The sequence below is a fragment of the Mangifera indica genome, chromosome 14, assembly GCF_011075055.1.
Source record: "Mangifera indica cultivar Alphonso chromosome 14, CATAS_Mindica_2.1, whole genome shotgun sequence".
NCBI lineage: Eukaryota > Viridiplantae > Streptophyta > Magnoliopsida > Sapindales > Anacardiaceae > Mangifera > Mangifera indica.
Window position 1 is genome coordinate 49,182 of NC_058150.1, and position 27,393 is coordinate 76,574.

At 32.5% G+C, this 27,393-nt stretch overlaps 1 protein-coding gene across 5 annotated transcripts; it reads right to left on the reverse strand.

The window, feature by feature from the left end:
• Positions 1–4,077: 4,077 nt before the first annotated feature.
• LOC123196296 (eukaryotic peptide chain release factor GTP-binding subunit ERF3A-like) lies at positions 4,078–19,134 on the reverse strand. 5 transcript variants are annotated; one of them, XM_044610266.1, is made up of 19 exons: positions 18,978–19,134; positions 18,543–18,584; positions 18,369–18,443; positions 17,379–17,432; positions 17,115–17,213; positions 16,140–16,251; positions 15,368–15,413; positions 10,033–10,104; positions 9,179–9,241; positions 8,934–9,088; positions 8,784–8,848; positions 7,266–7,416; positions 6,997–7,102; positions 6,742–6,877; positions 5,573–5,637; positions 5,285–5,449; positions 4,852–4,924; positions 4,711–4,769; positions 4,078–4,471 (listed from the first exon to the last, which is right to left on the reverse strand). In XM_044610266.1, the coding sequence occupies exons 1-18, from the start codon at positions 18,979–18,981 to the stop codon at positions 4,729–4,731; spliced, it is 1,524 nt and encodes a 507-aa protein (XP_044466201.1). In that variant the 5' UTR covers positions 18,982–19,134; the 3' UTR covers positions 4,078–4,471; positions 4,711–4,728. The 5 variants fall into 5 exon arrangements, with proteins under 5 accessions (XP_044466201.1, XP_044466202.1, XP_044466199.1 ...); XM_044610267.1 differs by having other exon boundaries at positions 4,078–4,559; XM_044610264.1 differs by having other exon boundaries at positions 4,078–4,559; positions 4,711–4,778.
• Between the last annotated feature and the right edge of the window lie 8,259 nt (positions 19,135–27,393).

The window sequence follows — 27,393 nt, forward strand, 5'->3', positions numbered from 1 at the left end:
TTTGTGGATTAGATTCTCCAGTTAAAATCACTACTGTTACCCTGGGTCTTATTTTTTCGGCATAAACACGTGTCATGGGTATATACGAGAAATTAATTAAAATAAATACAAAATTTTTCATCTAATCATTTTTAACCTAATCTTAAAGAAGATGTTTATTATTTGATAGAAATGTTAAAAAATATTAAGAATATAAAAATGAATATGGAAAGGAACTATCCCCACCCAAATTTTAACCTAATCTTAAAATAATATCCATAGTAGATAAAAAAACTAAACACCTATCTATAGATGAACTGTCATCCAAATTTTTAGTTAGAAGTAGAGATAAAATCATTATTTTACCTATAAACTTAAAACTTTGAAATTTATATCATTTCCCCCCAGTTTAAAAAATTAACACTTCAACGCATTCTCAAAGTTTGAAAAGTTTAGATTTTACCCCTAGGCTTTGTTTCCTTCTCTAACCATCATCATTCCAACCAATAACTGACATTTTTACCTATCTTCCAGATCTAGCTATGAGAGATGATGAAGGACAACTATCCAGACTCGATGACAAAGGATGATGAAGCGTCATCCTTTGTCATCTGGAAGACTAGACAAAGGACGGCGTTTCGTTGTCCTTCTCCGCATTGTCCAAAAGCGACAACAAAGGACGATGAAGCGTCGTCTTTCGTTGTGTCATCCAAATGAAGAAAGACAACATGATGAAGGATAACAAAGTGTCGTCTTTCGTCAAGTCTTTCTGATATGGATGATGCTTTGTCGTCTAAATCTGGATAGCGAAGGATTGTCTTTCATTGGAGAAGACCTTGGCTTATCATTGGTTAGTTTTCTAAGCCACCAGAGATAAAACCTGGAAAAGGAAAAAAAAGTCAATTTTTTAAAGTTTAATTATAACGGGTAAATGTGAGTTTTATAAACTAAGAAGGGAAATTATATAAATTTTTTAGGTTTTAAAATTTATAAGTAAAATGATGATTTTACCCTCACTTCTAACTGAAAATTTGGATAGTAGTTAACCAATTGGTGGGTGTTTAGGTTTTTTATTTGTTGTGAGTATGATTTTAAATTTAGACTAAAACTTGGGTAAGAAACTATCCTTTTTCCCAAATGAATATATAATATTGTGTTGTGACTTTCCAAAAGAAGGTGAAGGATTACTTTCCAACCGAAATTCAATTTTTTTTTTTTTAAGTTTTAAAGTCTATTTTTGATTTAGTTTATTTTTTTCTTAGTAAAGAACTAGAATAATTTTTTTATTAGTAAAAAACTATTCATTGTGAGTAAGACCGATTTAGAGGTGACCAATAATGTCATCTCCGTCTTACCAATTTTCAAAAATTTACCAAATTTAAGTGATAAGAACAGGTTTTAACTTCACCAAATAGACGAAAACCTAGTAAAGCTTTTATTAATAATATTTGACATCCCTTTAGTTCATTTAGAGCTTCCATGTACACGTCAATATTGCATTTCTCCGTAAAGAATTGAAGAGTTCCAATTAATTCATGATTCAAACCAAATTATCCAGTTGATGTCTCAACTCAAATTTGGTTAAAATTAAGTTGAATACTGAAGTAAACCAACTCCTTTCATATCCAATCACTTATCAACGAAACAAAATTTATTAAAATATTACTCCACCTTTTATATAAATATATTGAAGTAAAATCAATGTGGTGTAACATCAATATTAGTAGGGAGTATGACACTGACATTCGCATTAGAGTTGGCCTTCACAGCCTGACAACAGTCTAGATCATACCTACAACAAGATGGAACTCCAGCCTCAGCCATGTCAATGAAAGTAGCAACAAGCAAAACCACCATTATTATCATCTTCAAGACAGCAATCTTCATCCTTGAGCTTTCCATTTGAATCCTTTCTTTTGAAATGAAAGGTGTGGAGAAGATATGATGGAGTGTCTATATATATATATATAAGTTTTAGAGAGAATTTACAAGAACAATGAGAAATGGTAACAAGGTAAAAATGGTAAGAGACTTAAAAGGAAAGTAAACAATATGGCAATAATTAAGGCAAATCCAGGTGATATCTAGCAAAAATGGATGCAGTAAAGAAAGAACCAAAACAAATCCAACTGTTGAATTTAAAGATGGAAGGTTGTTAACTGCTGATATGACCAATAAGGAAAGAATGGAAGTGATATTACTTGTATCAACCCTAGACAAAACTCACACCGACAAAATATGAGAGGGATGCTACAAAAGATATGTTAGATTTGTGTGAGATTTTGAATTGCATAGGAATGCTAACATAAAATTGGTTAAATAGTATTTTTGAATTGTAAAACCCAAAAATAAAATCATAATGACTGAACCAATGATATTACAAATAAATAAGACACTCAAGCAAATCCCACACGAGAGATATTGGGTTTGTATGTGTTGTGTCAAGACACATCTTGGGTTGCAAAACCCAAAAAAAAAAATCTTAAACAGTATTTTAACAGTAGATCAAACTATTGGATTAGAAATGTTACACCCCAACTTTCAACAAATCATTCTGACCAGGAAGCTTTTAGCATACAACATGTGTGAAAATCAATCTATATGTATATAGAATGGAAAGTTTTGACATAATCCTAACTAATTAATTGCATCACCTCAGATAGATATGCGTTTAAATTACCCATTAAACACAACCAATTAAACTATCACTCTCTACTAATTGTGAAACGTATTATCTAGAAAAATTTGATACCCAAAAGCCTCATTACACTATTTAATAGCCTCTCATCTATTCATAAGATAAAAAATCCTTACAAATCTTCTAAACAACAAAAGCCCCTCTATAACTTGAGCAATACGGGACAAGATACAAGGCCCAACAATAATTTTAATGCAAAATAGGTAGTATTGTACAAAACATGAATGATAGTATGGTAAGATATATAAGTACGAGATTAGAGACTAGAGAGGGTGAGAGAGAGGAAGACGAAAGGATCATTATGTAAACAAATTTAATTAAACATTATAGGGGGAATAGACAAGGACATACAGCAATATTAGATGGGAGATAGATAACGACATGCAGTAGGGACTTTGCCATTGACATTGGTATTAGAGGTGGCACAACATTCTGGATGTTTTCTACAACAGAATGGAATTCCAGACTCAGTTATGTCAATCAAAGTACCAACAAGTAAACCACCATTATTATCATCTGCAAGACAACAAACCTGCATCCTTGGGCTTTCCATTTCAAATTAAATTCTTCCTTTCGTAATGAAAGGTGTTGAGAGGACATGCTTTGTTATTGATACACACACGCAACGGTTGTAGAGGGAATTACAAGGCTAATGAGAAATATTATGGAAAGTAAGAGATGGATGTAATGGGGCAAGAATGGAAAAAATCCAGTTGATTTGGTTGCAGTTAAAGACGAAAATCAATCAGGATTCAACACCAGTATTGATGGCCATTACCTTACTCTCAACAAGTCTTTTTTATTAGGAAGCTTTCTATCACTACTGTCAATGAGAAAATCAATCAATATGTATATACAAAGGAAAGTTTGACATAATCCTAGCTAATTAGTTGCATTACTTCACATAGAAAAGCATTTAAATTACCCATTAACCACAACCAATTAAACTATCACTCTACTAATTATGAAACATATCAAGAAAAGTAATACTATAGTCACTAACAATGTGTACAAATACAAATACAATCACTAACTTATTATATAAACATTAATTGGAATAGATGAAGTAGCCTAGGTGTGTAATCCATGTGAGCCGAACCAAGTATTGGCTGCTTAAGCTATATACATTGGTTAGTTCTCAAATGATTGACAACTGCAAGCAAAGATGAAGCATAATTTTTCAGTATATTATTGATTTATTAAATTTAATTTTCAAGAAACAAGCTCTGAATGTTCCCCTTGTGAATTTATTTGAAGCAAACACAACACATCATACTATTAATATTTGTGCAGAATGTGATAATAATAAAGAAACTGCGTGTAACATTCATTATTCTTGCAGAAACAGCCATCAAAAATTCCAAATCATAAAACATTAGCAAAAATAACCATTCTAAAAATGTCAACAGAAATAAGTGATTTTACCACAGCATAAGATGCTCATAGTTAATGCTACATGGGAATGAATTTGTTGCAACCACAACGCCCATTCCAGGATATAATTTAAGCTCTAACTTTAATCAAACAAACTCATCAATTATAATAACTATAATCAAGTTGTTAAAATTGCAATGGGTGCAATACATAATTTACACCCATTCAACAACAAAACTATCAATTATGTGCTGTGAAAAGCGCCCATTTCAAAGACACAACTATCATACCCGACACCTCTCCAATGCAACACCTGAATCCAAACAATTTATCTTTCGAATGCTACTAATGTTATCATTTCAACTCCTTCAGCTGCAATCAATCAGAAGCACAGAAAGTTGTTCTGCTGATTCAGCTTGCCTGCCACAGTAAATTCTCCAATTACTATGAGAAGGAAATTAGGCAACATATGTAATCCATAACTTTGCTCGCAAAAATGGCTCAACCACTACACTTGACAATTTGAGAATTCAGTAAGCTTGACATGATTATTTTACATGTAAAAAAAGAAATGGTGAAAATATGTAACCATTAAGTTCCAGATGTGACAGGAGTAGAAAAACCAAAAAGTGCAACATTCTTTACAAGACAGTCCTCACCTCTAATAACAAAATTGGTTAAGCGCTTGCACAAAGATCAGTCACTTTCCCCACTGCAACTGTTTTTCCTATAAAACAAAGTATGTGACTGCAACGCAGAAGAGATATCGATTATCAAATGCAAAATAGCATATCAATTACCTTCAGTACGAAGAGTGAACCTTCCAAGCTGTGGAAAATCTGAGAATTTCTCAATGCATATCAAGTTATTCACCTGAAATACACATTTAGAGGATCAAACCATATAATATAAAAAAAACTCTAAAAATTTTGGATCTAGTTTCTTCTGCACTCAAATTCATAACTTGTAGTCTGTACATATGAAACTAGTAGAAACCATATCATGTAATTAATATTCTAAGAGAACTAAATTCACCATTCCATTAACTGTGTCAAAGTTGCAATGTATTTATGATTGTGAAAATCAGCAAATGAGCTTTAATTTTCTGCTCATTTTTGACAAAAATATACATCCTATAAAATTACAGAAATAAAAAAAGAATACGTTTACCGATTTACATTTGAAAGAAGAAAAATAACTCTTTTAAGTGTAATAATATACAAGTAGGCAAACCTGAATGCAGCATACAACAACAGCACCATTCTTCACAAAGAGAACTTTCTTTTTCATGGGTTTCTTTGTTTTTGGATCAATTTGCTGTAGTAGCTGAACAATCTCACATTCCTCAACAACAGAATGAATGTGCAAGACAGCCTTATAGCCAGCAGTAAAAATTGCCTAAAAGAACAACAATACCTTTAGGTTATAGATATACGAGCATTATTCACCAACTGAAAATCTAAGAAAGCTAAAGAGTTTTAAATAGAATTAACGAATATGAAAATTAACGCTTGCATATACATTGTCCAGAAGCTCAAGGATCTGTAACTGGGCAACAAATTCAGTGACAGCGGCTATCGGTTTGGCTGCACAGACAGAATAAAAAGTAAAACATCAATAACAAACCAAAAATCTAAATAGTAAAATGCTTTTCGAAACCAAAACAGAACTAAAACAAAGATAAAATTTTAATATGCATCAACTCATTGGAAAAGATAAAATCTGATTCGTAAAGACAAAATGGTCTAGTGTATCATTATTTAATGATTCCGCAACCATCCAATCAACAGATCTAAGCTGTTGATTTCCTACTGCAGAGATCATTTCAACAAGAGAAAGACACCTAACAGCTTTTTCATAGATATCAATTAATCAGAGTGATGATATTACTGATTTTTTTCTTTTTTTTCAAATTATAACTTCTCTCTCTCATCATCTATTAGTTTCCTTCAGGCCAAGTAGAAACACATAAAATTTGTTGTTTATAGTAATTCCCATTTCTCAACTACATGTATTACCAATGTAATTGTTAAATTTCAACTGGTTCTTGGCCTGTCTCTCTTACAAGAGTTTTATTGGTATAAATTTTGATCTAGGGAAAACCTATTTAGGAAAATTTTTTACTTCTGACTTTGCAGTACATTGCTTTTGGCAAGGGAAATATAGATACACAACAAGCCAGTTGGCTATGCCACATGGTAGCGCCCGTGGTTATTGCCACATGTAAACTTAGCAGGAAGCTAGTTTTTATAAGTTTGCCAAACCTTACAGCACATAATGAAACTTTTTTAGCAAATGACATTTTCAAGAACCAATTAATAATTGGACAGAAGTAAGAAACAAAATGAAAGCCAATTTTCTCACACCCAGGGATTATAAAGAAAAGAGAAGAGGAAGAGAACGACGGGCAGTGGCGGTAGAAGAGAATGCACCAATAAGAGAGAAAAAAAACATGATTAAAGAAGAATAGGAGCTGTTGGTAACAAAAGAGGACTGACATCCATTAAATGCTGTTGTGTGCCTATTCTGCAATTTAAATGATCTCAGCTGCTGCATATGTGATTGAGATCTCTGATCTGGTTATGTGTGTGTATAATATATATATGTATATAGTACAAAAGTCTCATTTTCCACACAAGTTTTGACACTTTATTGGAATAATGCATTTAAATGAATTATATTTTACTCACCAACACTTGACAAAACAAAACCTGACAATATATCCTCTTCTTCAATCCCAGCCAATCTCACCCGTAGATTTTCACCAGGTCCTGCACGCCTAACCTTATCTTCATCACAGTATACAGCAATAACTTTTACTTGAGCCTGCAGATTGATAAGTAAGATCCTTAACCACCATCAACAATATTAATGTATTTAGCATACAAACAAATAATAGTGATAATAATAATTAAACAGATAGAAAAGTAGGCCAGAGAGAGCACCTTATTTGGCATGACCAACAAGGAATCACCCTCACACACACTACCAGATTCAACCTTTCCCATCACAACAGTTCCCATATCTTTGAATTTGTCAATTATAGGCAACCTGCAAGTTATACATAAACATCATAATAACAGTTCATGTACAGGAAATTGTTCAATATCGTATAAAAAATGATTTTAAAAGATGAAGCCCAATATCCAAAGCATCAAAGTAGAATTTTAAAATGAAAAAGAATAAGATCTGATCAAGAAAGATTATTGCATACCTAAATGGACCTTTAGGATCTCGTGAAGGAACCTCAATGCAATCAAGGGCTTCAAAGAGACAAGGACCATTCCACCACAGGCAAATGCTTTTGTCCACTCTTGTTTTCATGTTTGAGCCAATCAAACCAGAAATGGGGAGAAACTGGATATCTGAAAGTTTATATATGAGTAATTTATGAATAAAATAAACAAATACAAGCTAGCAAATGCAACATACTACAGCAGCTTCACCTATAAAGAAAAGATGGCCACATTTAAATTTAATCATTGGATAATTAACATATATTCCTCAGCATAGTGCACCTCAGATAAACATGACCATGACTGAATTACCAAACAGAGAAGAGTTAATTATATGACCTATGAGCAACCATCATTGCAATTAACCATAGTGCTCACTATAGGCTAGGCTAGGCTTTGGAGTGTTTGTGTCAACTCCATTGCTGCTTTATGTCAGTATGGCCAAATACTGAAAAAATTCAGTCTCAACTACAAATATGATAACATTATGAATCAACCAGGAGAACTAAAAATAGAAGAGTAGCTACTTGGCATGACAGACTTGCCCAACGCAAAGAATGAATATATAGAATATTAATATTCACAAATTCAGACTTCAAAATGTTTATGGAAAAAGAATTATTATTGATTTACCACAGAAATACTACAAATATGATACAAGACCTAAAAAAATACAGCAAAGAGCTAGGAGGAGAATTTTTTAACAGCACAAGCATAAAGTATCTGTATGGAACACTGCCCGGTATAAGCAAATTTGCCAAGAACTTCCCTTAAATTTTCAGAATATATTTCATGCCTCCACAAGTAGAAGAATGAGAATATCAATGCTCTACCTTGGCTCAAGTCTCCCAAAAAATTTAGAAGATGCCAACCTATATTCGGACAAGTGATGATGGAAGATTTTTTTCTCACCAAGTGACAAAAGAACTTATATCTAATAATTGCCAATAACCGAAGACCCTTGACATAAATGTGATGACACTTGACCAGTGGCCAAAGACCTCACAAGGTAAACATGTTATCCTAAACTATCAAATAGAACTTGAAGCTACATTATGGGGAATATTTCTGAAGCTTATTTAAAGAGTAACATCCATAGGGAAGAAATTTATTACTCCACCCAACAAAAGAAAATCAATTTAGCCACAAAACAAAAATAAAACAAAAGAAAAGAATAAGATAATGCAAGTGAAAACCTCCATCCTGCAACTTGGTATTCCTCTAGGAGATTGATTTTGCACAGACACTAGAATAAGGATGATGTGAAAACAATAACTTAACGGCATCCCTATAAGCAAATTTACTATGGCAGAAAATATTTTAACCAGCCTACGACAACAAATATAGCAAGGCAATCTGACACAATTATTACCTTTCATCCCTTTGTAAATTTTTTAAAATTCATACAAATAATTTTTCATGAGAATATTATCTTTGAAACAAAACAATTTCCATTTCTGAAAAAAAAAACTTCAGGAAACACATAAAAAATATACCTTTCTTCACATTGTAGCCTGAGGACTTTAAGAACGGGATCATCTTTGATTCAATTTCATCAAACCTGAGGAAAACAGCAGAATAAAGAACAAGCTAGAACAAAGCAAAGAGAGACAAGCACCTAAAAGAGTCCTGGAGCGAATAATAACCTCTCTTTTGACCAGTTCACAGTAGGATCATCCATTTTGTTCACAACAATAAGCAGCTTAGAGACGCCCAAAGTTTTTGCCAGCATAACATGTTCTCGGGTCTGTCCACCTTTCTCATATCCAGTTTCAAATTCCCCTTTTCGAGCCGATATCACCTAATTAAAAAAGAGTTTGTGATCAATTTAAAAATCAATATCCAGGATCCTTAAAAAATATAAGGAAATAAAAGATCAGCACTAACTTACCAGTACACCAACATCTGCTTGAGACGCCCCACTAATCATATTTGGAACATAGCTCTTGTGACCCTGAAGCATCAATAGAACTACAACTGAAAAAAGTTCTAGCAAAAAATGGGGGAAATCATGATTCAGCGACTAATCCCTTTACCAGAGAAAAATAGAAACAAAACGGCCACAGCGACATTCCCAAAGGAGAAGCAAAGTCAAACTGGATTTAAGGACGGCACTGGTATGCTACTGAAGTAAAAGTTAAACTACTACATGATAGATTCATAAACCCTTAGTAAGATGTTACAAATTCTGAAGGATGAAATTATAACTGCCTAGAACATAAAAATAAACAAATGGTAGAAGTTACTCATAGCACTTGAAAAAAATCATAAAATATACTCCAACATTCAATTTGTGTGCTGGATCTTCTTTTTTTAATCTTTCAGAATTATATCAGGCGTTAACCCACTTCAAGAATAGACTCTGAATATTGTCCTCTTCTATACACTTAATCTTGATTATAGCATGGCTCTGCAAGAATTGTAAGATTCATTCATACACTATCACTTTCCCTTTCTCATATTCAGTCTCACAGCACATGCCTCAAAATGAATACAAGTGAAATGCATACTCTCTCAAAAAAGAAAAACAAAACATGCACAGAGAAAGACATTCACTCAAGAACAATTATTAGTGCATGAGGCCAACTAATGTAATGTCAATTCATAGTATAAAGCAGTCTCCAGTTATCACAGTGCACAAGTTTACACTATTTTTTGTTTTGGTACTTCCCATCAAACACTTAGATAACTGTAATAATAATGGAATAATGCCAAAAGAATAATGCTTAAAAGAAGGTTCCTCACCGGTGCATCCAAAATTGTAAACCTAGTTGTATCCGTTTCAAAGTGTGCTCTTCCAACTTCTACTGTTTTACCCTGCAGCATTACATGTCCAAAAATATTACATCAAGTAATTCAATATCTTACACATGGGTTAGCTGTTGAAATGTCTATTGAAATATCATATAAATATGGAACGAATAATGTAAATAAGGAATACATCATGTAAAATAAGAATACGTAGATATTTTTTCTAAGTTAGACAGACATAATTAATAGTTTTCCTAGATTAGTCAAATACACTTCCTATTTAATGTTGTACTTTTATCTCAATCAATACATCGAAATATTCTCCAATCATCTCTTTTCATATGGTATAAAAGCCTATATTAGACTTCTAAAATTTTTCCAACAATTCCAAGTTGTTTTCCAACTGCCTTCTCGGACCATTGTGTTTTTGTTTTTTTCCGGTTGCCGTACCTACAACATTGTGACCAAAACTGTCTCACCAACAAACCCCTAGAAGAAGCATCACCATTCACTACAGCACACACCTCCATGCACTGTTAGTCCTCTCGGTAGCTTCCATAGCCGATCTCCTCCTTTGACGAACAAGCAATGACATTGCCTCTCCTAATGGACTCAAAAGACGCCAACGAGTCGTTCTATGGTAACCCCACCATCATCAATCACCGGAATTTGCTACACGCGCCAACCGTTTCCTCCTCGAGTCGTCTTCTCAATCTATTGTTCCTACGCGTGTGAGACTACACCGCCAACACCGTCATCTTCAAACAACAACGGTGAACCTTTTCCAGTCAATCACACTCCTGTTCATCACTAGTAGTCTCTGTCATCATCGAAAAACATCTTTTGCCAAATTTTTGCTTCTCTCCAGACTGTGTACGATCTGTCAACTTTGTCTCCATGTGTTTTTCAACAATTTTCAATCAATTTTTGGCTGATTTCTCTGCTTTTTTATGTCTAATATGGCTATTGAGAACTCCAGATTAAGCACCACTTTTCTTTTCAATTCTCTAACTATAATCACAACTAAGAAGTTAGTTGGCAGCAGTAATTATATTTCGTGGCCTGCTTCTATTGAACTGTGGTGTATAGGACAAGGTATCGAAGACCATTTAACAATCAAAGCTAAGGACATTAAATTTGATAAAACTACCTAGATTAGAACTGATGTTGCCCCGTGTAGTATGTTATAGAATACTATTGACACTCAGCTTCAACCCATTCTTAAGGCCTATTGAACATGTTTTGAAATATGAGCTCAAGCCAAGCTCCTCTATATCAATGACATCCAACAATTATACTCGATGGTGTCTAATCTAGTTCATCTAAAACAACAAGGAATGAGCATGTTGAAATTTCTTAGACGAATGGCCTCTCTTAAAGCTGAATTCAACTCACTTGTTCTCGCTAATAAGTCAGTTGTAGAAGCCTTGGCCCAACGGTTTAAATTCTTTATGGTGTTGACTTTAGCTACTCTCAAACCTGACCTTGATTCAGTTCAGGGATTAGATTCTAGCCAATGTTGTTGTACCATCCCTTGATAAGGCCTTTGCTTGATTGCTCTATATGTCCTCTCCAGGTGTTGTAACAAGTTCCTCTAGTTCTTCCAACCTAGACACATCTACTCTTACCTCTCAGACTCAACAAGGAGACCGTGGTGATCAAGAAAATCGACCACAATGTAGTTATTGCCATAGATGGGGTCATGCCAGAGAAAAATGTTATAAATTGCATAGTCGTCCTCCTCAAGTAGCAAACGTTATTCAGCTTGACCTCCCTAATTCCTTGGGCAATCAATCTTAACCATCATTGATTCTTATAGGTGTTGATTATGAAGAATACCTCAAATATTAGGCCTCCAAGCAACCTTCCTCCAATATTGCTTTTGTCTCACACACAAGTCACCCAGCAGTGTGCCTCATTCAGTTTTCCCCTCCCAGACCATGGGTCCTCGATTCTGGTGTTTTCGATCACATTTCTAGTAACCGTCATTTACTTTCCCATTGTATTGAATCTCAGTCTCTACCTACTATTACATTAGCCAATGGATCCATAACCCAAGCAATAGATATAGGTCATGCACATCATCTTCCTTCTTTGTCTTTACACTCTGTTCTTTATCTATTTGAATGTCCCTTTAATCTCGTTTCTATTAGTAAACTCACCAGTAATTTAAATTGTGTCATTACCTTTATTAATGACTCTTTTGTTATATAGGATAGCAGTACAAGATGGACGATTGGCACAGGACATGAGTCATAGGGTCTCTACCGCTTACATTTGCCACCTGATTCTGTAGCCTGCTCCATTACTGAGTCTTCGACACTTCTTCACAATCATCTCAAACACCCCAGTATCTCCAAACTATAAAAAATGGTACTTGGTTTTTTTCTTTATCCTCTCTTTAATGTGAGCCATGTCAACTTGGAAAACATTCTCAAAAACATTTCCAAAGCGAGTCAATAATCAGGTTGTGCCCCTCTTTGAGTTAGTACAGTCAATAATCAAATGTCTGGGGTCCTAGTAAAGTAGCGTCTATTTTAAGGTTTCAATATTTTGTTACTTTTATTAATGATTATTCGTGTTGCACCTGGTTGTTCTTAATGAAAAATCAATCTGAGTTATTTTCTATTTTTGAATCTTTTTGTGCTAAGATAAAAACACAATTTTCTATTACTATACATACCCTTCGTAGTGATAATGTCTTCTCAGAGTATTTTACATCAGTTATCTTGTGTTTATACCCTTTAGCAAAATGAGATTGTCAAACGTAAGAATAGACATCTCATTGAGACTGCCTACACCCTTCTTATACATAATAACGTTCCCTTTTGATTTTGGACAGATACAGTCCTCACTGCTTGTTTTTTGATAAATCGAATGTTTTTTTCAGTTTTACAACATAAGATGTCTCACTCTATTTAATATCCTAAAGAACCTCTGTATTTTCTTTCTCCTCGTGTCTTTGGACGCACTCGTTTTGTTCATGACTTATCTCTTGGTCGTGACAAATTAACCACTCATGCTCCCAAATGTATATTTCTTGGTTACTCCCGCCTTTAGAGAGGTTATCAGTGTTACTCTCTTGACACACACTGATATTATGTTTCTGCTGACATTACCTTTTTTTAGTCCTCTCCTCTCTTTTCTTCTTCATCAGATGGTCAACCTACTACAGAAATCATTCCGTTACCATCTACTATCCCTTTCCCAGATTCACCTTCTCAGCCTGCTCCTACATCTCCTTTTTCTCCTCCCACTGAGGAACCCTCTTCTTGCCTAGTACCAATCTTGTTCATCATCCAGCAAGTGACAATGTTGGTGAGTTCGTGTCTGAGACTCCTGTACACCCACTACTGAGGTCATGTCTTCTGTTGATCAGTTTCCTATTGTCATTCGCAAGGGTATGCATTCCACTCAAAATCCTCATCCCATCTATAATTTCCTTAGCTATCATCGGTTATCGTTACCTTTTTATGTCTTTATGTCTACTTTATCTTCTATATTTGTTCCTAACATTGTTGATGAGATGTCTACTTTGCATGCCAATAGTACTTAGGAATTGGTTCCCTAACCTCCAGTACACTCCACTATTGGTTACCAGTGGATATATATTGTTAAGGTTGGCCCGAATAGTAAGGTTGATAAATTGAAAGCTTGATTAGTTGTCAAGGGTTACACTCAGACATACGGCCTAGACTATTATGAAACATTCTCTCATGCAGCTAAGATGTCATTTGTTCGCCTCTTTTTGTCTATGGTTGCTATTTCGCAATAGTCACTACATTAGTTGGTTCTTAAGAATGTTTTTCTTCATAATGAACTACAAGAGGAGATTTATATGAAGCAACCATCTGACTTTGTTGCCCAGGGAGAGTTTCGATTAGTATGTAAACTTCATTATTCTTTGTATGGCCAAAAACAATCTCCTCGTGCCTGGTTTGGTCAATTCAACACAGTGATTTAGGAGTTTGCCATGCGCAGGAGAGAGTAATCATTTTGTGTTCTATAGACATACCTTATAAAGACAATGCATTTATCTAGTTGTTTATGTGAATGATATTTTATAATAGGAAGTAATCAGAATGACATTGAGCAATCAAAACAACATATGTTCATACACTTTCAAAGTAAGGAGTTGGGGCCACTCAAGTATATTATTGGCATAGAAATCGCACAGTCTAAGTCTGGAATTGTTATTTCTCAAAGGAAGTATGCTCTAGATATTCTAGAAGAAACAAAATGTTACACTGCAAACCCATAGATTCTCCTATGAACCCTACTATTAAGCTTTTACTTGGGACAGGGGAAGCCCTTTACAGACCCAGGGAGATATCGAAGGTTGGTTGGAAAACTCAATTATCTCACCATTACATGACCTGACCTTTCATTTTCAATCAGTGTTATTAGTCAATTTCTCCAATCTCCATGTGACCATCATTGGGATGCAGCTATTCGAATTTTATGCTATATCAAAGGAGCCCTAGGAAAAGGTCTACTCTATGAGAATAAGGATCATACGCAAGTTGTTTGATATTCAAATGATGATTGTGCAGGTTTGCCATCAAACAAACGATCTATTTCTAGGTATTGTGTCCTCATTGGAGGAAATCACATATCATGAAAAAGTAAGAAACAAGATGTTATGGCCAGATCCAGTGCAGAAGCAAAGTATTGTGCTATGGCCTTAGTTACCTGTGAACTTGTCTAGTTGAAGTAGTTAATTCATGAGTTGAAGTTTGCAAGTATATCATAAATGTCATTACTTTATGACAACCAGGTTGCACTTCATATTTCTTCCAATCCAGTTTTTCATGAAAGGACAAAGCACATTAAAATTGATTGTTATTTTGTTCGTAAAAAGAATATGTTCAATAGCATTACCACAAGTCATGTTAGTTCAAATGATCAACCTTGTTGACATCCTTCGTAAATCTCTCTGAGGTCCTCAAATTAATTATATTTGTAACAAGTTTGCCGCATATAACTTATATGCTCTAGTTTAAGGGGGAGTGTTAACATATTTATTGAAATATCATGTAAATATGGAATGAATCATATAAATAAGGAATACATTATATAAAATAGGAATACGTAGATATCTTTCCAAAGTTAAATAGATGTAGTTAATAGTTTTCTTAAATTAATTAGATAAACTTCCTATATAATGTTGCATTTTTTGTTGAATCAATACATCGAAATATTCTCCAATCATCTCTTTTCATATTAGCAATTCTAATTATTGGAAAAAAGAAATTTTCAACTGTCTTAAAAACAATAATAGTACCACAGCCTCTGAAATCGCCAAAATTTTAAGAAGATCCGAAATTACCTTGACTCTTTCCTCTTCATTAGTGTCCATAATGTATGCCATATACCTAGCACATAGAAAATGGTTGAAATTAGCCAAGGATATTAGCAAACAGAAAAACTGAAAAAGTAAGTACGGCATAAAACAGCACATCAAACATTATCAAAAGAAAATTGACATCAAACTGAATCACCAATAATATAATCAACACAACTAAATTTGCATGGGCGAGATATAATTCAGTAGTTGAAAGCATATGAATAATATAGAATTCCAAACAGTTGGGTGATATTTAAAAAAATATTTGAAACATCCAAGAACAGATTTAAGAAATTTGGAGTGCATGTTGTAAAAAAGGGAAACATTAAAGAAAATTAAAAAAAAAAGTAATATTTTATTTTTAAGAATAAACTCTCTAAAAGTGTTCTTGATATGATATTAGTATGCAAGGAAATATTTGGGAAATTAATACACAAATGCTCTTTTTTTACAATCAGGGACAACAGCTAATTCATGTCAAAGATATAGTCTTCAAGCATATTTGTCTTATGCAAAATCAACCTGCTACCAGGTACGAAAAACAATAGAATAGCAGGCAGCATTAAAAATTTGTACCGGAAGGCATCAATAGAAAACAAGCCAATCCAAGCATTGATGTCAGACATGTGGATTGTGTGAGAAACATACTGATAGGGCATTCAGACAAGCTATAGAAAAAGTAAAACTAAGTATGTGTTATTGTCTACTCCTGAACAAATAGAGCAGCAGTAAAATAGCCAATATAAAATCTTACCAGCTTTCCCTACTTTTGTCCTTTGCTTCTTTCTCATATTTTTGGATTGTACGGTCATCAACCTGACCACTAAGGAAGAGTATCTGACCTCCAGTTGTTGACTTACCAGCATCTGTAATTCAGATACACGAAATAACAAATAAAACATATTGATGACAAGTAGGAACCATATATAACTAAAAAACTATATGTACTACTTCAATCAGCATTACTGTTTAGAAAATAACTAATGAAAAAATAGAATTTGTTCTTGAACAAGGAAAAATTAATCCAGTGTCCAGGTAACCATCTTCAGTCAGCAGAATGCATTTACAAGACCAAAGTTATACAGCTTGCTATTAGAATCCAACAGAATATATGGCATAGTTCTACAGCTTCACATCAACATCATGTATAAAATTCAGACAGCAGTGCATGCCCCAAGAGTGATTACAGGAACAAAAATCTGTCTAGCCATGTTGCCAGATGTCTTAGAGTTCATAAAGTCTAGTATACAAACTTTGGGAAAACATAATCTCTTTGATAAAGAAATGGGGGATAGAAACAACTCCATAGGAATTCACCTAGGTAGGATCGCTTTTACATTGAAGAAACCAGGAGATCGATTTACTTGAAGCACTTCTAAGTCATTAACATTTGAGTACGTAATGGCAACCAAATATGGGAACTCAATCATACATCATTCATATTGCACTCACTAAAGCAGCTTAAATTAATTATAAGGCACAAAACACAAAGAATCAAGGGTACATATGGCACAGACTCCAGGTTTAATATATAGCATATAGCTATGGAGAGACCGTGTTACTATGTCTCACCAGGGGCAGACTAGTATTGAACAAGTATACTATGACAGTAAATCGCATTCATATTGTACATTATGAGGCAACTAGCTAATTTACATATTTATCATGTGATTATATTTTTTAAAATATAATCAATCATGTGATATATTGCAACAAGAGATCAACCCACCAACGTGACCAATAAATACAACATTCAAGTGTCGCTTCTTAGTTCCTTCCACTTCCTCTGGCTCAACATCCTGCGGTGCAGATAATTCCATCTCTTTCACTACAAATGAACATCAGACAATGAACACGATGAGAAAATGAATTGTTGGTGTAAAAGAAGGCAGCAATGCCTGTCATCCTTCCCAATAAAATACTAAACTAGTTTTAGAGAACAAAAGTAAATATCATGAAAACTAAAGCAAAGCAAAATAAATTTATAAAGAACCTTTTCGCCCAGGATTAACTAGCTGAGAAACTGTGTGCACCTCCTCCTTTGGATCTGACACCACCAGATAAAAATTTTTAAAAAGATGTGTATACATCAGACTCGGATTATATACAGTACCCATTTCCTTTTTCATTAATGCAAGCAATTGTCATCTTACAAGAAAAAACTGAGTTATGTTAATGGTGGTCAGAAAAGGCAAAAATAGAAGCACAAACATTTGAGTTGAAGTTTAAAATTTCTAGGCTGAAATCGGTTCAAGTAACTGCCAAAGTAGCAACCTATAAAGCAAAACATAGCTGGTCTGTACTTTCCTAATAAGTCAAACTACACAATAAAATATCTAAAGGAGAAGCAAAACTGCAGGGAAACCAACATTGAAAGAGTTTGTTTCTAATGTAATCACCACACATTTAAGTGTTTTCAATGTTTGATTGGCGATTATCTATCAATAATACATCTACATAACAGCATGAGAAGCCACTGCATGCAATAATAAAGTTTTACATAAAACCTACAATGTTGCTTTAGAAAATATAGGAGTTTTACATAAAGTTTTACCAAATCATCTATTGTCACTTGAAATGCTATCACATGAATGGAACCGATTAAATCCAAAAGGAATTTTTCTATGCAATAAATGACAGAACTCTCACAACAAAGTCAATTTACTTTAAGTAGGCTCCAATTGCCCACCCTAAAGTAGCTACCGGAAATTAGATAAGAATCAAAATCAAATGTATGATTCACCCGCCAAAAGTTCTATGTGTGGCCACTTTGATGCATTTCAGTGGAAATCCAGATATTTTTAATTGACCTAAGAAGTTGTAAAATATTATTGGAAGTGCAACAATACCCATAAAACCTAAATAAAACATGAGCAATGTATAGGTGTAAAATGCTAGAGTCTATCACAAGGACACATGCAATTTCTAGGAATGAATAACAGAACATAAAAAAGCTGAAACAAAATCCAATTGTCCAACCAACCTTCCTCCTTATCCTCCTTCGCAACTACTTCAGGCTTTGCTTCCTCTGGACTGGCCACCCCATTATTCTCTTCTGCTAAGATTCGATACAAGCATTGAAACGTTATGGGAAAGCAAGAAAGATACAAATTTCAACCCACCTTAAAATACACTATACAGGTCTTTCTAACACTACCTGCCGAGTCAAGCTGTAACGAGCGGATATCCTCCTCAATATCTACGAATTGGGAAAAAAAAAAAAAAACAGAGCTCATACAAATTAGTTACAGCATTCCCAATAATCAACACTAACTCAGGAGTTACTCTTTAATTACTCGAAAAATAAAACATCAAACCACTTTGAAGAAGCGCAAACAAACCATAAGTACAGACAATGTAAGATAATCGAAGCCTAAACAATGTATATACTGCTAATATTTCACCAATCACCACAACAACATAAAAAATCAGCCTTTGAAAAATCGATGAAAGTTACAGCAAAGCTAGATCAGAAGAGAGACCAATGGATTTATAAACAGAAGATCCAAGAAAAGAAATAATCTCAAGAAAAACGATAAATGAAAACCATTTAGATTCTCCAGCGAAAAAGATGAGCATGAGAAGATCTTACCCATAGTGACGAGGCCTGAGGGCGCAAAATTAGGGTTTTTTCTGAATGAAGAGGTAGATGCAAGACAAGAGAAAAGAGGCGTGTGGTAGTTTGTTCTCGAAGCTCACCTAACCTTGGCGTTTAGATTAATAGGACTAAAATGTTAAAAGGAAAAACAGTAGGGCTTCCTCTCACCAAAAGAATATAGTGAATTTTTGGAAAACTTGTGATATTAAGAAAATATAAAGGGAAATTAAAAAATTAACCTAAACATCAGCGATTTAAAAAAATTGCTCCATTCTTTTGGACTTAAAGAAAATACCCTATTTATCTGAAATTACCAAAATGCTCTCATATAAAAGGCAAAAAAATTTCATATTCTTAGCAAAAATTTTCCTCACTCAACCATGCACAAAACAAAATCCCACGGGTCTCCCACGGCGATGATTTATTTGATATTTGGGCAAAATTTTTGATATTTTTCAATGATGAAAATGATGAAAAAGGTGAGCAAGTTATCTCTTATCTTATTTAAATCATGTTTATGTTTAGATTTGATAGAATTAGAGTAAGGTTTTGTGCGATTTTAGTTTAGGGTTTCTGGATTTGAAAAATTAATTTTGTGACTTAATTATTGGTTGTTTATGATGAATTAGTTTAAGGTTATTATGTTTAAGTAGATATACAATCATCTTTTGTTAAAATGGTAGTTGAAAACTATGATTCTGGTCGAAGAAATTACAGATTTTTAAGTTGGCACTCACTCTGGGGATATTTGCAAACCCGAGAAATTTTAGATTTGAGAAATATCCCTCGCGCTGCATCAATAACATAGGGGACAGGGGGAAAAGTAAGTTTTTAAATAGTATTTACACCACGAGAGATATAAGGGAATGCTAAGAGAGGGGGAAATTGTAAGGTTTAGAATAGTTTCCCCTAGAGGAACATAGGTATTCGATCTGATCCACTCATGATGGGTTGACCCGATCCATTAAGGCTATAAAAGGCAAAATTAACCGTTATAAGTGATAATGACCTTTTTTTCATTTAGCAGTTATTAAAATTAACTATCACTCTCTTTTTTAATAAAAAGTAGCGTAATTTCCATTGGGACTATCTCTTACACTAAACTCACAAAATGCTCTTTCCTCCAATATTCTCTTCATCTGTAAGAAATTTTTACAGAAAGCAAATCAAGTGAAGTGTGTTATAGATTCCAACAGAAGTGTATTGGATCACCAATCATCATCAAAGTTTCAAATTTCTAAATCGGGTATATTTTTTATATGATCCTGGACCCTTTTAGTTTCTGCTTACATTGGTATCAAATCTAGAAAATGAGCATTCTATTTCATCACTTTCATAGATAATTGTTCATGTTTTAGGTATGTCTATTTGATCTCTCATAAGTCAGAAGCAATAAATTGTTTTAGACATTATATAAATGAGGTTGAAAATCAATTAGACAAAAGAATAAAAGTTTTAAGAACTGATCGTGGCCATGAATATTTATCTACTGAATTTAAGGAATTATGTAGTAGAAAAGGAATTATAAGACAATTAATGATTCCAAGAACTCCGCAACAAAATAGTGCAATGGAGAGAAGGAACTGAACTATATTAGAAATGGATAAATCTATGATGGCGCAAGTGAATCTTTCAATTTTGTATTGGGAAGATGTCTTAGTGACTGCGACTTATATACTTAACCGAGTGCCCACTAAATCAATAACTTTCACTCCTTATGAGTTATGGACATGTAGAAAACTTGAATTGAATATGATGCACCCCTGGGGTTTGTTGCATACATCTATGATGCATTCTATAAATTCGAAAAATTGAGACTAAAAGGCAAGAAAATGTATCTTTATAAGATACTCTAAACACTCCAAAGGGTATGTATTCATAAGAAAGGACCTTGATAGAAGAATGACTGAAATAAAATCTAGAGATGCGACATTCATAGAAGACAAATTTCCTAAAAAGAGTGATATTGATAAAAGTCTTCGTCTGCATGTGTTGGAGACTCAATTAAAAAAGAAAGAAAGAGAGTCTCACATTTAATAAACTTGAGTAAAATGAGTGGTATATAAGTGTGTAGATTGGACTTTAACACAAGTCAATTGATTTTGTGTAATATGAGTTTTAATTTTCACACTTATAAGTCTAATATATATTTTCAATATGGTATCAGAGCACAAGCCAAAAGACGGGTTTAATAGCCTAAATGTTCTTAGATACAAGTGACAATACACCCAACCAAAAACTGGATGAGTCAAATGGCGGTTTTAACAACCTAGGTGGTTACACTTAAACAAAGGTGTTGGAGACTCAAATAAAAAAGAAAGAAAGAGAGTCTCACATCTAATAAACTTGAGTAAAATGAGTGGTATATAAGTGTGTGGATTAGACCTTAACACAAGCCAATTGGTTTTATGTAATAAGGATTTCAATCTTTACATTTATAAGTCTAATATATATTTTCAATAGTATGAAACGGAAGAGGAATGTGGAGAAGGTTCATCTCAACGACCATTAGTTGTGTCACGAGAGACGATGTCTTCACCTGTTCCAGATAATAGGAGCAATGGGGTTGAACTCCAACCTATTTTAGATAGTGAAAATGAAGATCTTCAATTATGTAGAAGCGAACGTCTTCGAATCCCTAAGAGACGTTTTGAAATTGAAAATGAAGTTTTCATAACTACTCTTCTTGAAGACGATAAGCCTAAAAATATTAAAAAAACTCTATTATTTCTCAATGAGGAAAAGTGGCAAGAAGCATTAGACGAAGAAATAAAATCCATGGAAATTAATCAAGTTTGGAGTCTAGTGGACTTACCACTAGGTCGAAAACCCATTGGGAATAAATGAGTTCTCAAAATTAAATAAAAGATAGATGACTCAATAGATAGATACAAAGCTTGCTTAGTGGCGAAAGGTTATACCCAACAAGAAGGTATAAATTATGAAGAAACTTTTTCAGCTATTGTGAGGTTTACTTCAATCCATGTTATTCTAGTTATGGTAACACACTTAGATCTAAAATTGCATTAGATGGATGTTAAGACAACTTTTCTCAATGGAGAGTTTGACGAAGAAATCTACATGGATCAGCCTATAGGTTTTGTGGTAAAAGGTTAAAAGAGCAAAGTATGCAAGCTCTAAAGATCAATATATGGCTTAAAACAGTCATCAAAACAATGGTACTTAAAATTTCATAAGGCAATATTGTCTTATAATTTGAAAATGTTAGAACAAGAACACTGTATCTATATGAAAAAGTTTGATAACAAATTTGTAATTGTATCTCTTTATATGGATGATGTACTGATAGCTGAGAGTGATTTAGAGTATGTGATGATCATTAAAAATTGGTTATCCACAAATTTTGATGTGAAGGATATAGGTGAAACAGATTATATTTTAGATATTAAAATAAAAAAGGATCGTTCTAAGAGATTTTTGGCTCCGTCACAAGAACGTTATATCCAAAAGATTATAGAATGATTAAACATGGCAAACTGTAAACTCATAGATAATCCTATGTCAAAAGGAGATTTATTGAGCCAAGATTTGTGTCTAAAGACTCAAAACGAAAAAAAATGAAATGCCTTTAGTACCTTATTCAAGTGTGGTTAAAAGTCTCATGTACGCAATGATGTATACTCACCTCGATATATGTTTCGTTGTCAGATTAGTTAGTTGATATCAATTAAATCCAGGAAAAGAACATTAGAAGACTGTAAAGAGAATATTGACATATCTGAAAGGTATTGTGAATTAGTGTTTATGCTATCAAGGAAAAGATTAGCATATCATTGTCTATTCGAATGCCGACTGAGGTGGTGATTTCGACCAACGCAAATCAACTTTTGGTTATGTTTTCTTACTCCAAAATAGTTTTATATCTTAGAGCAATAAGAAACAAACATGCATAGTCTTATCCACAATGGAAGCAGAATTTGTGGCATGTTCTACAGTTGTGCAAACGGTCATTTGGTTGAAAAGATTTTTTGAGAATTTGGGTGTATTAGACGTACCAGTTGATCTTATAGTTGTGCATTGTGAAAATCAACTTGATTTTCACAAGAGATCTCAAATTCCATAATATAACCAAACATATCGACACAAGATAAAACTTTGTCAGAGACATCATTTCGAAGAAGAAAGTGATGGTATAATATATTTTTACGTGTAATATGGTTACTGATCCTTTAACCAAACCGACTTCAAGAGATGTATATTTTGCACATGTTAAGTCTCTTGACTTGTGTAGAATATGATAATTGACTTGTTGGATATATATATTGTACTTGTAACATAACGTTAGAACATCAAAAAATTTGAATTTATTTTATTTATGTGTTTGAATTCTTGGTGTTTATCCATATACACATTGTTTTTGAAAACTCAACAAGATGATAATGTCACACAAGTTTGATTGGCTCTCTTATACAAGCAATCGCCTTCGATATCGAGAAGAGCGTGTAAAGATGAGACATGTTTCATAAGATTAATACCGTTGAGAGAGCATGCTTAAAATATGACAGTTGCTCAATAAATAAATTATTGGATATGTTGCCTCGATAATTAATCAAGATGAGATCATGATTTGATAAATTTGTAAATAACCAATTTGGATTCCCCATGTCCAATTAACTTGTGAATGCTAGATGTGAGTTCTTAATATATAGTGATACCTGCAAGATTGGAGAGATGATTAAGAACTCAGGTTAGACACTGAGTTTAACGACTGAACTAAAATCTGTATAATGTTAGTAATGACATTTTGAAAAGATATGCATTTTAACACATGATTCATACTATATGTGTATAAATAAGACAACTATTTAAAATAGTAGAAGGATAAATCTCTGCTCCTTCACTGTATAAGACTTTATGAGGATTACCTCATATTGGTACCCCTTTAACTCTTTGCGGTTATTTGATATTTACTCTTAATGTTATTATCTTAACATGAAACCTATTAAAATATGCAAAAAAAAAATAGTTATGGGAAACTTAAGGGAGCTATGTGAAATTTTTTTTATAAGTATGGGTTTAAATGAAATTTTCAATAAATATTAATAAAACCATTAGGCTTTGACACTAAGTTGACAGGACCCATCTTGACTCGCTAATCTCATAACCTCTGAAAAACATTGTTATGGGCTTAAAAGGGCAAAATGCATCTTGTATTTCTGTTTGAATTTTCTACATCATATAACAACATTCAATTTAATATCTTTTACAAGCCTCTGGCCTTTACAGATTTCATGACAAAATAAATCCCATACTTAGTATCTGAGCCTAATGGTTTTATTAATATTAACTAAAAATTTTCATTTAAACCCATACTTATAAAAAAATTTCATGTAGTTCCCTTAAGTTTCCCATAACTATTTTTTTTTTTGGTATTTCACCTATGCCATGCATGATTCTCTTTATGGAATATGACTAGAAAAACAACTAAGTTTGAACTAAAAATTTCGAATAGAAGAGGAAGACTTATATTTTATGTGTATCCTTTGGTTGGCCGATCATGTCACTCATATGCGAGATTAGACTTGATCATGATGCATAGGAATATAACACAATGATAAATAAGGGATTCAAGAGAGCTAGTGTTATCGAGTAAGTCTGGGGTATTGCGAGACTAATGCTTTATTATTTTTTGAATTGAAGCAATTATGTTATTCCTAATAGATGCATAGTAAATTAGCTTTCAAGTGCAGGTTGCTCGTAAAGTCGCATGACATATTTGCCAGTATAAATTGTTTTGTTCTATAAGATTTTTGTAAAAGAGTTTTATGATTCGGATCACCCCATCATGTGTGAGTGGGAGATATTAGATCTGATCCACCCGAGATGGGTTGACCTGATCCATTAAGACTACAAAAGACAAAATTAACCCTTATAAGTGATAATAACCTTTTTGCCTTTGACAGTTATTAAAGTTAATTGTCACTCTCCTTATTAATAAAAAATAGCGTAACTTTTGTTGGGACTATCTCTTACGCTAAACTCATAGAACACTTTCTCCTCTAATATTTTCTTCATCTGCAAGGAATTTTTACAGAAAACAGAAAAACAAATCAAGCAAAGTATGTGGATTCTGAAAGGAGTGCATTGGATCACCAATCATCATCAAAGTTTCAAATTTCTAAATCGAGTATGTTTTTTCTATGATCCTAAACAATGACACACCTGTGGAAACTCCTCTGTGAGAGAATTACCAGTTTTTAAACATTTTGGACATATGAGAGAGTGGAAAATTTATAAAGGGGTAAATTGATAGTTTATAAATGTTTAGGACCTTTGGGACAATGAGGAAATGTTATGGGGATAAATTGATAGTACTCTAAAATTTTAGTACTCGTTAGAGAATTAGATAATGTTAAGCGGGATATTGATAGTTTGTTTAAAATATATGGTTTTTACAATGTAGATATCAAATTTCATTTTCATTTTTTTTATTCTAGGATTTTTTGACATATAATTTTTTAATTTTAACTTCATTTTTTAATTTTTTTATTTATAGGGTTTTTGACTTATGGTTTACAAATTTTGTAACTGTTTTTTCGATATTTTCATTTTTCGATTTTCAGATGTATTGTTTTTGAATTTCAAATTGGTTTTTTTAATGTTTGTCATTTTAGAATTTCTAAACGTGTAGTTTTTGAATTTTACATACGTTTTTCAATGTTTTCATTTTATGATTTTCAAACGTGTCGTTTTTTAATTTTAAGTTGGTTTTTTATGTTTGTCATTTTAAGATTTTTATATGTGTAATTTTTGAATTTTACGTCCATTTTTTGATATTTCCATTCTACCATTTTCATACGTGTTATTTTCAAATTTCAAATCGATTTTTCAGTTTTTATCATTTTGGGGTTTTATGATATGTACTTTTCAAATTTTAAATCCGATTTTTGATATTTCTCATATTTAGATTTTTTTAATATGTAGTTTTCAAATTTGAACTCGATTTTTTGATTTTTGTGACTCTAAGATATTTTGATATATAATTTTTGGATTTCAAATTGATTTTTTATTTTATTATCATAAGGTATTTCAACGTATAGTTCTTAAATTTCAGATCCCTTTTTTGATATATTTGTCATTCTAGGGTATTTCGATTTGTAATTTTAGAATTTTATATTGATTTTTTAATTTTTATTATTATAGGGGATTTCAACGTTTAGTTTTTGACAATCAATTTTGTTTTTTTATTTTTATCATTTTAGGGTATTTTAACATGAAATTTTCAAATTTTCAATGGATTTTTCAGTTTTTGTTATTTTAGCGCATTTCAACATGTGATTTTTGAATTTCAATATTTATCATTTTAAGGTTGTTCAACTTGTAGTTTTCAAATTTCAATTTAGTTTTTTTATTTTTGTTATTTTTGGGTATTTCAACATATAATTTTCAAATTTTATATCAATTTCTCAATTGTTGTCCTTTTAGAGTATTTCAACATTTAATTTTTTATATTCAGTTCTATTTTTTTATTTTTGCCATTTTAGTATATTTTGACGCGTAATTTTCGAATTTCTAATTGATTTTTTAGTTTTCATCATTCTAGGGTATTTTAATGTGTAGTTTTCAAATTTCAAATACATTTTTTTATATTTATAATTTTAAGATATTTAGACGTGTAATTTTCAAATTTTACTTCTGTTTTCCAATTTTTTTCAATTTTAGGGTATTTTGACATGTAATTTTTGAATTTTCGATTGATTTTTTAGTTGTTATCATTCTAACACCATTCAACGTATAGTTTTCAAATTTCATATATATTTTTTTATATTTATTATTTTAAGATTTTTGGTCGTGTAGTTTTCAAAATTTTGTTTAATTTTTTAATTTTTTTCAATTATAGGGTATTTAGACATTTAATTGATTTTTTAGTTTTTGTCATTCTAAAGTATTTTAATGTGTAGTTTTCGAAATTGGAATCTATTTTTTGATATTTTTTATTTCCATTTCTGTTTGTATATGTGTTTTTTATAAAATGCTTATAAATTTTAATTTTTTAACAAGAGATTTCTCATAACAGAAAATATAACGATAGCGAATTAAGAATCTCGGATGAGTCACGACGTTTTCGAGCAAAGGTTACATGCCATGTCCAACGAACTGCAATATCCGAGATTAGATCTACATTGGCACTGGAGTAGTTGCAATTGTTTAAAAGGACGTGTTTTAGGCATATCATTCGATTACCAGATAGTCGGTTCATAGTATATTTATATTTATCATTATTTATTCATATAACTTCTGAGTTGTTATGTATATATTTATTAATAAAGGCTTATTGGTTATGCGTTTGAATTTATTTTTTTTTCCATTTTATCAGTTTTATTACAACTTATCTTATAAAGTATGAATCCGAATTCAAATAATATGAACACATGTTTGAAACATAAAT